At 37.6% G+C, this 11,295-nt stretch overlaps 1 protein-coding gene across 1 annotated transcript; it reads right to left on the minus strand.

The window, feature by feature from the left end:
- Positions 1-431: 431 nt before the first annotated feature.
- LOC149145919 (cytochrome P450 77A1-like) lies at positions 432-941 on the minus strand. The gene has a single exon (XM_089452600.1). It carries the CDS (start codon positions 939-941, stop codon positions 432-434), a length of 510 nt encoding a protein of 169 aa, XP_089308726.1.
- Positions 942-11,295: the final 10,354 nt, after the last annotated feature.

Genomic DNA, 11,295 nt, shown 5'->3' on the forward strand with positions numbered 1-11,295 from the left:
TGAATTAACTTTGTATTTTTGAACAATTTTACATTTGCGAAAAAATATAGCAATATAAATAAAAATTACACTAGTACAGTCCACATAATCTAAATATAAACCTCAAATGGCAAATATTCATAATCTAAGCATAAAACCCCAAATGGCAAATATTCATATGTTAATAATTTTCATAGTCTGATGAACAGATTGTTCTCACTCAACAAACCCCAAAAATATTACATCTTAAAACTCTGATTACCAAATGGAAGTGTGATGGCACTTGAGAAAATTCGGTTTATCATCTTTGTTTAAGAAGACTCTCACCTTGACACTCTATCTATATGCTTTAAAACTGGTCTTTCAACAATAGCAGATCTCCAAAATTTATTTCAAACATAAGATCCAGTAAACATAGTCCAAAATCAATTAATTAATTAATTAATACAATCTCAGGGTTCCTCTCGTTTACCATTCCCATTCCATTGTTTTAATTGCTGCGAAAACATACAGAGCCATTTCAGCATTTCAGACACAAGGTTCCGCCGCAGAGTGCGCCACACAGAGCCATACTCGGCGGAATTTACAGAGCACTTGTTGGCACTGAAGTACAATTTCGTCGGAGTATCGTGCGGCCTGTTGGCGAAGAGCGTCCCCTTCTCTATGAGCGCCTCGTGTGCAACTTCCGGGCAGGTGATAATTACGAGCGTCTTCTGCCCCATTTGGAGCGTGAAAATCGAACCATACTGCTCCCTCAGATCTCGCGTCACATACATGAAGGGCTTCCCGGAGAATGCAACCTGAAACAAATTTCCAACCAGAGGCCACCCCTTCGGCCCTGGAGGCAGACGCTTCTTCGAACCTCTACTCTTCAAATAAAAGACTGCCAGAGAAACTATTACTACCAAAACACCCACCAGACGATTGTAGCTTCCATGGCCGCCTGCAAGCTGAGACCACATTTCCTTGACCCCCAACTACATCGCTACTGCTGCTGCTGCTTCTTCCTCATTCATTGACCTGCAGTTGCATAAATATATGTAGAATCCAGCGCTACTACTCTCGAGTTTCGAACACGTGAAATCAAGTGGTAGTTTACTAATTTCATTGCCAACAACGGAGATTCTTTTGTGATCCTTGTATCCCTTGGGAAACGTTGCAGATGACGACCTGATGAAACTAACCAGTTCCCAACGTTGCAGATGACGACCTGATGAAACTAACCAGTTCTTATTTATGTAGGCGAAGAAAATACCGCGCACAACCCTTTTAGTTTGAAGGCGGGAAGATAACATTTGAAATTTGAAAATTTCGGGGGCGGAGTTCGGCATTGATGGGAGGTAGGGAGATGAGTTAGAGCTGTCAGAAAAAAGAGCTGGCGAATACTCCTTTTTTGAAATTGCGAGACTCGATGACCAGCATGATGCATCCATTTTTTACGACAAGTCTCGATCGCTCGGAAAAATAGAGTCGTCGGAAAACTAATGGTCATGAAATGGAGTAGTCTACCTAGGCCATAGAATGGCCCGTTTTTTGTCACTGACCGGAAAATCGTCAGGCTCCATCCCTCCGTTCTCTACCACTCTCCCTAGCTCTGCCACCCTCCTTCTCTGGCAGCCTCCGCTGGCAATCCTGACATTCCTTGCCATTCCCTGACAAAAAAACCGATCGCAGCTGGAGGGCCTGACATCCCCTGACAGATCAGGGACGAGGTGGAATTGCAGTTGCGAAGTATTATTGCCGGTTCTAATTTGAATTGAGGAAATGGTCACCCGCGCGCTTCTCGCTCTACAATTCCGCTCTGCAGCTTGCCACCCAGGTACTCTTTGGTGAACCTGTTAGCATCCTCTGCTAAAACAATGGCGTGCTGCTGAACCTGTAAGCATCCTCTCCTATGCCCAGTGTAATGAAAAATTGTGAACTGTCAATTTTGCCAGGTTTGTTGCCGTGTAGGGTTCACCTGGAATGGCGCCAAGAAAGGCAACCGCGTCCTCTTCCTCTTCAAAGCCCCCATGGCGATCGTCTGCAGCTAAGCAGAATGAATCTTCTGCAGCACGGAAGAAAAGGAAAGCAGCGTCTCCGCCGCCTCTTTCGGCTACTGCACCACCTGCACCAACTACCGTCTATGTGTTGATAAAGAGCGAGGGTTCTGCCCCCGATGGATTTCATAGCTATCAGCCGCCCACTAATTCGATAAAGGGAGTGTATTATTCAGAGGACCAAGCGTATGCCGCTGTCATTCGGAAGATCATTTCAGAGTATGAGCCTCTTGGCGAGGAGGGGGAACTTCGTAAGATTGCTACCACCAAAGGGTTGCCTGTCAAGCAGAGAATGGAGAGAATAAGGGCAACGAGTCTTAGAATGTACGAAGCGGACGAGTCGAGGTTCCGCGTTAAGAAGAGTCGACTGTTTCCCACGGGAATTGTGGATGACGGCAAATTGCTCGATGGGCTGAAACCTAAAAAGCCTATGTACAGTGATTTTGATTATCAGAGTGACGGTGCTGCCTCCTCCGCTTCTTCTGACTGGGACATCGCTTATTAACACTTTTATTTTATTTGCCGTCTAATCTTAGGTTTGTTGTGCAAGAATGTATAGAGAGCTCTCATGGTTTGGATTTTGGGGATTCTATATTTTTGTGTGGAATCAAGGAGAGATTTTGCTTTCTGTGTCTATTTTAGGATAATGGGTTGATTCTCAAAGAGGTTAGGAATAGGGTTAATCCCATTTACTTTAATAGGGTTAATCCCATTTACTTCCTCATGTAATTGCAACTTGTCCCGTTCCCTGTTATTGCTATGCAATCTCGCTTAGAGAGTTGGTTACCAAATTAAGAACTGTCATTTTCTTTGGTATATTTTTGTTTTAAGGTGAACTTGTTGATATCCTAAAAAGTTCTTCAAAGAGTATTTCTGTTTAGTTGATATGAATAGTGCATAGTTCCTATTGTGGACCATGTATAGAAAAATTGCCCGAATAAAAGTATACTTTGTTTTATTCATGAAGTTCCACACCCTAAAATTGTCATAGAGAAATCATACTTTGTTTTATTCATGGGATTCCACAATTTTCAGGGTAACAAAAGTTGAACCACTAAAGTGCCATGCCTTTTTACATCACCTAAATTTCCTTATTTCAAAACTGTTGTTGGAGCTACCACTTCATTGATTAGGTTATCTGGCCGGTTTTAAGGATTTCTGTTGGTTATTGACCATAGTTTACAACCAAACGGGTAAGCCCCGCACAAACACATATATATCCCCTTTAGTCTGGGATAATCAAGTTTAACTGTCTTTTCGTCTTGACTCTGCGCAAATCTGTACTTTATCCACCGAAACCCATGAAATGTCCTTAAATTTTTATAGTTATCATGTAAATTATGTTTGTAATTATTATGTAAATTATGTTTTTCCTGACAGAATGACTACAGTTTGATTGTAATATTGGACTCACTAACTGCAAAAACATTGATTATAAGAGATATCTGGTCGATGAGGATTAGTAAGTGAATCAATAATTATAAACTTCTTACTCATGTGCCTTCTTTACCAAATGTGGCATTCATTATTGAGAGTACTTACAGTATAGGTTATATCCCTATGTATCTGTTCAATTTACATTTTTGTAATTATGTTTTGGGAATACTTCAGACTGACTAATTGCAACACATTTGATTATAAGAGCTGTACAGTCACTGAGGATTGGTAAGTGAATCAATAATTATAAACTTTCTTACTCATGAGTGCCTTTTTTAACCTAATGTGTGTGGCGTGTTCAGACATTGGTGTATGCAGCTGCCGAATTTAGCAAGTAGAAGTAGAAAGACAATATAAACAAAGTCTTCAAAAGTAATGTGCCATTGTGCTGTTAAATTTATTGAAGTAAAATTTCAAAATGAATAATATTAACAATAATGAGGACTTAATATTAAAAGGACAGTATTAAACTTAGAATTTACATTTTATTGATATTAGGAGAGATTTTTTCCATGATTTCTTGCTTAAAAATCTGCTATTCCTATGAGCCAATATTTCCTTTTGCATTTTCATTTCTAATTAATATGCAGCTGTTTCTTTTTACATTTTCATTTCTAATTAATATGCAGCTGCTTCTGTACATTTCCAAAAACTCTCTTTAAAAAAACAACATTTAAGGGATTGAAATAAAAATAATTCATTATGAATCCAAAAATAAATTATATAATTTTGTATTGAAAAAATGCTATTAAATATCTTTCAAGATAAACCTCAAAGTGAGATATTATTCAATTTAAAATTGAAAATTCAATATAATAAAATCTAATACTTCTTACCTCCACTCAGCAAACCATATAATTAAATATGTACTGCAACTAGATCTATAACTTATTATTTCCATTAAGCTAAGCTTATAGCTAAGGATGAATTACAATCAAACTGTAGCTAAGGATGTTTTGCCTGACAGAATGACTACAGTTTGATTGTAATATTGGACTCGCTAACTGCAAAAACATTGATTATAAGAGATATCTAGTCGATGAGGATTAGTAAGTGAATCAATAATTATAAACTTCTTACTCATGTGCCTTCTTTACCAAATGTGGCATTCATTATTGAGAGTACTTACAATATAGGTTATATCCCTATGTATCTGTTCAATTTACATTTTTTTAATTATGTTTTGGGAATACTTCAGACTAACTAATTGCAACACAATTGATTATAAGAGCTGTATAGTCACTGAGGATTGGTAAGTGAATCAATAATTATAAACTTTCTTACTCATGAGTGCCTTTTTTAACCTAATGTGTGGCGTGTTCAAACATTGGTGTATGCAGCTGCCGAATTTAGCAAGTAGAAGTAGAAAGACAATATAAACAAATTCTTCAAAAGTAATGTGACATTGTACTGTTAAATTTATTGAAGTAAAACTTCAAAATGAATAATATTAAAAAAGGAGTATTAAACTTAGAATTTACATTTTATTGATATTAGGAGAGACTTTTTCCATGATTTCTTGCTTAAAAATATGCTATTCCTATGAGCCAAAGTTTCCTTTTACATTTTCATTTCTAATTAATATGCAGCTGCTTTTGTACATTTCCAAAAACTCTCTTTTAAAAAACAACATTTAAGGGATTGAAATAAAAATAATTCATTGAATCCAAAAACAAATTATATAATTTTGTATTGAAAAAATGCTATTAAATATCTTTCAAGATAAATCTCAAAGTGGGATATTATTCAATTTAAAACTGAAAATTCAATAGAATAAAATCTAATACTTCTTACCTCCACTCAGCAAACCATATAATTAAATAGGTACTGCAACTAGATCTATAACTTATTATTTCCATTAAGCGAAGCTTATAGCTAAGGATGAATTACAATCAAACTGTAGCTAAGGATGTTTTGCCTGACAGAATGACTACAGTTTGATTGTAATATTGGACTCGCTAACTGCAAAAACATTGATTATAAGAGATATCTGGTTGATGAGGATTTAGTAAGTGAATCAATAATTATAAACTTCTTACTCATGTGCCTTCTTTACCAAATGTGGCATTCATTATTGAGAGTAATTACAGTATAGGTTATATCCTTATGTATTTGTTCAATTTACATTTTTTTAATTATGTTTTGGGAATACTTCAGACTGACTAATTGCAACACATTTGATTATAAGAGCTGCACAGTCACTAATAATTATAAACTTTTTTTACTCATGAGTGCTTTTTTAACCTAATGTGTGTGGCGTGTTCAGACATTGGTGTATGCAGCTGCCGAATTTAGCAAGTAGAAGTAGAAAGACAATATAAGCAAAGTCTTCAAAAGTAATGTGCCATTGTGCTGTTAAATTTATTGAAGTAAAACTTCAAAATGAATAATATTAACAATAATGAGGAATTTATATTAAAAAGGGAGTATTAAACTTAGAATTTACATTTTATTGATATTAGGAGAGATTCTTTCCATGATTTCTTGCTTAAAAATCTGCTATGCCTATGAGCCAAAGTTTCCTTTTACATCTTCATTTCTAATTAATATGCAGCTGCTTCTGTACATTTCCAAAAACTCTCTTTCAAAAAAACATTTAAGGGATTGAAATAAAAATAATTCATTATGAATCCAAAAATAAATTATATAATTTTGTATTGAAAAAAATGCTATTAAAATATCTTTCAAGATAAATCTCAAAATGGATATTATTTAATTTAAAATTGAAAATTCAATATAATAAAATCTAATGCTTCTTACCTCCACTCAGCAAACCATATAATTAAATATGTACTGCAACTAGATCTATAACTTATTATTTCCATTAAGCAAAGCTTATAGCTAAGGATGATTTACAATCAAACTGTAGTCATTCTGTCAGGCAAAACATAATTTACATAATAATTACAAACATAATTTACATGATAACTATAAAAATTTAAGGACATTTCATGGGTTTCGGTGGATAAAGTACAGATTTGCGCAGAGTAAAGACGAAAAGACAGTTAAACTTGATTATCCCAGACTAAAGGGGATATATATGTGTTTGTGCGGGGCTTACTTGTTTGGTTGTAAACTATGGTCAATAACCAACAGAAATCCTTAAAACCAGCCAGATAACCTAATCAATGAAGTAGTACCTCCAACAACAGTTTTGAAATAAGGAAATTTAGGTGATGTAAAAAAGGCATGGCACTTAGTGGTTCAACTTTTGTTACCCTGAAAATTGTGGAATCCCATGAATAAAACAAAGTATGATTTCTCTATGAAAAATTTAGGGTGTGGAACTTCATGAATAAAACAAAGTATACTTTTATTCGGACAATTTTTCTATACATGGTCGACAATAGAAACTATGCAATATTCATATCAACTAAACAGAAATACTCTTTGAAGAACTTTTTAGGATATCAACAAGTTCACCTTAAAACAAAAATATACCAAAGAAAATGACAGTTCTTAATTTCGTAACCAACTCTCTAAGCGAGATTGCATAGCAATAACAGGGAACGGGACAAGTTGCAATTACATGAGGAAGTAAATGGGATTAACCCTATTCCTAACCTCTTTGAGAATCAACCCATTATCCTAAAATAGACACAGAAAACAAAATCTCTCCTTGATTCCACACAAAAATATGGAATCCCCAAAATCCAAACCATGAGAGCTCTCTATACATTCTTGCACAACAAACCTAAGATTAGACGGCAAATAAAATAAAAGTGTTAATAAGCGATGTCCCAGTCAGAAGAAGCGGAGGAGGCAGCACCGTCACTCTGATAACCAAAATCACCGTACATAGGCTTTTTACGTTTCAGCCCATCGAACAATTTGCCCTCATCCACAATTCCCGTGGGAAACAGTCGACTCTTCTTAACGCGGAACCTCGACTCGTCCGCTTCGTACATTCTAAGACTTGTTGCCCTTATTCTCTCCATTCTCTGCTTGACAGGCAACTCTTTGGTGGTAGCAATCTTACGAAGTTCCCCCTCCTCGCCAAGAGGCTCATACTCTGAAATGATCTTCCGAATGACAGCGACATACGCTTGGTCTTCTGAATAATACACTCCCTTTATCGAATTACTGGGCGGCTGATAGCTATGAAATCCATCGGGGGCAGAACCCTCGCTCTTTATCAATACTTAGACGGTAGTTGGTGCAGGTGGTGCAGTAGCCGAAAGAGGCGGCGGAGACGCTGCTTTCCTTTTCTTCCGTGCTGCAGAAGATTCATTCTGCCTAGGTGCAGACGATCGCCATGGGGGCTTTGAAGAGGAAGAGGACGCGGCTGCCTTTCTTGGCGCCATTCCAGGTGAACCCTACACGGCAACAAACCTGGAAAAATTGACAGTTCACAATTTTTCATTACACTGGGCATAGGAGAGGATGCTTACAGGTTCAGCAGCACGCCATTGTTTTAGCAGAGGATGCTAACAGGTTCACCAAAGAGTACCTGGGTGGCGAGCTGCAGAGCGGGAAGCCGAGTCGAAGAGGAAGGTCAGTGAGCAGCGCGTGGGTGACCATTTCCTCAATTCAAATTAGAACCGGCAATAATACTTCGCAACTGCAATTCCACCTCGTCCCTATCTGTCAGGGGATGTCAAGCCCTCCAGCTGCGATCGGTTTTTTTGTCAGGGAATGGCAGGGAATGTCAGGATTGCCAGCGAAGGCTGGCAGAGAAGGAGGGTGGCGGAGCTAGGGAGGGTGGCCGAGAGCGGAGAGATGGAACCGGACAATTTTCTCGTCAGTGACGGAAAACGGACGGCCCATTCTACCGGTCAGTGACGGAAAACGAGCCATTCTACCGCCTAAGTAGACTACTCCTTTTGGAAATGTCAGCCACAGAAATTCGTCTGACCTATGGCTGATGGGACGTCACCCCCCGTGGCCTCAAAAACCCTTTGACCACCGTCCCTGTCCGCCAGTGCCGACCTCCGTCGCTACTCGCCCGACCGCCAACCACCTCCGCTACATTAACTCCGTATGCGGACCCCCAACCTCTCTCCCCCACATTAACTCTGTCCGCCACCTCCCGCTCCCGTTCAAATTTCATACGAAACTCCCTACGCTCACCGGTCACCCCTCCCCGCGCCCTATCCCCTGTTGCAGTAATCGACATTCCGCATAGCAACCCAGCATTTTATACACTGTGAACATTTCGAGACCATTACAATTCACAGGCTTACAATTTACACTTCACATTACGAGTGTGATATCAGTCCCGGTCGGCCACCTCCACAGTTCACAAGCTTTCATTTTACAGTGAACGGAAAGCAAAGAAAAGGTGCCTTCTTAGGTTTGTACACCTTTTCTATTTTATTGCATTATCAAATTCTCCAAATTTAATATATCACCATATTTTATTTTATTTAAATATCAATGTATATATAGATTCACAAAACCAAGTTTTTGGACTAATTGTTCAAATTTTTCATGAGATAAACACATGTCTGAGTATTAAGTCTAGATTTTTCATGAAATAAAAACATCGCTGAATTGAATTGTTGACCAGTGCTTGTTGAGATATAAATTATGACCCAATCCAATGTACATAATGTCCTTTATTTTCCTAAAGTTTTCCCCATAACTGAAAGAAAATGAAAGGTATGTGCTTTAGATGCTACACTTTTTCTTAATATTATTTAATTATCAATTTGTCCCAATTAATATTATATATGACTTTCTAGTGTGCTAACTGAAAGTAAAGTATCTATCTAGATTTACAACATTTTATATTTTTTTAATTATATATTTTTAAAAATTTACTTAATGCTTGATCTACTATGCCTCTTGAATACTTCAGATTGAGATTCTTAATTTTACTAAATTGTGAAAAGAAAGAAGAAAAACTTCATTGGTTTGAAATTTTGAGATTAAGAATAAAACATGTAGTTTATGATCGAAAGTTGGTTAGTTTACTATCGTTATCTTATTCTTAATCCACCTGGCTTATCATCCTTATATGTATGGACACTGGTTATCCATTGGTTATCAGAGTATCCACTAGTTGCACCTCAAAAATATAGTAGTCTATAATGGACTATTGTTACATAGGACTTGGACCCTTCAACAACTAACTTAATGGACTCAGTGTTTGAGGCATATTTCAGTTTCAAATTTTGCAGCAATATTCAACAAACTTCAGGCATGTGCTACAACTTCCACAGAGCACTTTTCTTGGGTCAAGCAGGAATAATTTTTTTTTTTCATTTTTTTGCAGGAATTTTTTTTGGGCGGCGACTTTGCAGATCAGATCTGAAACATTTGGTACAAAATTTACAAAAAAAAATACCAGATCTGGATTCCTCTCGAAAAATAACCCAATTTCAAAAAAAAAATGGGTCGAATCGGAGTTCGGATGTGGGAGATATCATTGATTTAAAATTAACTACTTTTCTCAGAACTTTTATGACGGCAGAACTGTTGCAGCGCAAATCTGAGATCTCAGAGTGTCCAGATAAGGATTTCCATCACATGGGAAGATGAAAAATGGTCATTTTGCTTCCAAAAACAGGTTATAATAAATATTCTAAGCTATATCGACTGAGTTATGTCCATTTTAATTCTGGAGCAGCATTCAGAGTAGGTGTCCATTGGAGACGTGCCCTCCCACCCCACTTTAGTAGGCACCTGCTTCACATTCATCAGTTTCAACATAACAACATTCGGCTTGGGTTATTTGGAGATGTGCCCTCCCACTCCAGGCTATGTAGGCACCTGCTACTTCATCAGCAACCAACATCATGGTTATGGGTCAACTGCATAAAATCCTTGTCATCGAAGTCCATTTGCTAGGCCACACACTGTTAGCATCACAGTTGGTCACCAGCATTACAGGGTATCTCTATCCTCGGATCTTCGTTTGTCATGGTTATGGTTCATCCACAAACCCACACTTCATCGAAGTCCATTTGCTAGGCCGCACACTGTTAGCATCACAGTTGGTCACAAGCATTACAGGGTATCTCTATCATCGGATCTTCGTTTATCAGGGTTTTGGGTTAACCACATAAAACCCATATCTTCAGTGGCTCTTCATATTCAACAAAGGCTTCGCAGGAGGGAACTTTATGCAATGGGGACCATTGCTTCTTAAGGAGGGAGGAATGATCCAAATAGAAAAATGGCATCAACCCATGGTACTCATCCACCCATATTATTCATTGACCCATGGAATTTACCCATGGTATTGTAAATGGCATCCACCCGTGGTATTGTAAAATCCACCCATGATATTCATTCACCCATGGAATTGACCCATGGTATTGTAATTGAAAAATACTATAAGTAACAAGTCACATTTTGTAAAAGGACAGATTGTCCACCACAATGTAGCTTTTACAGTTCAGAGGCCTGTAGCCGCCACATCTCTTCTCAGAGATAAACTACCATAACCCTAGCTGGTTTACTTCCATTTCTGGTTGTAAGCATATTTCAGTATTTTTTATTAATGAAATGAAGCATTATTTCTGCTGCATCTTTTTGTATATGGTTATCTCGGTATTTTGTTGCGTTCCTGTTTAAATCCAGATCAGTCGGTTTTAATAAAAAGTTTCTTTGTGGTGTTGCTTTTTTTGGGCATTCTCCTCTTTTTCTTCTGGCATTTCAAGTTTTTAGATCTTGGGGGTCTCTCTACCTCAAGGTCCATTTCAATCTTTTAGATCTTGGGGGCCTCCTTCCAAGATCCGGATCACTCATATGCCTTGAGATCATTCCCTTGACTATTTATAACATTTAATTCCTCTTTTAAAAGACTCTTGGTGTTTTGAAACTCCTTTGGAAACCTGTACCTTGGAAGCCTCATCTTGCAAGGAAACACTTGAATAAGAAACAAATATTGATC

Source organism: Pinus tabuliformis, chromosome X (genome assembly GCF_031772625.1).
Source record: "Pinus tabuliformis cultivar Carrire ecotype Pingquan chromosome X, CPIR1, whole genome shotgun sequence".
In the NCBI taxonomy this organism is placed as follows: domain Eukaryota; kingdom Viridiplantae; phylum Streptophyta; class Pinopsida; order Pinales; family Pinaceae; genus Pinus; species Pinus tabuliformis.

What these genes read in the sequence shown, in the direction of transcription:
- LOC149145919 (XM_089452600.1), bottom strand. Translation starts at nt 941, where the DNA reads ATGTGGTCTCAGCTTGCAGGCGGCCATGGAAGCTACAATCGTCTGGTG.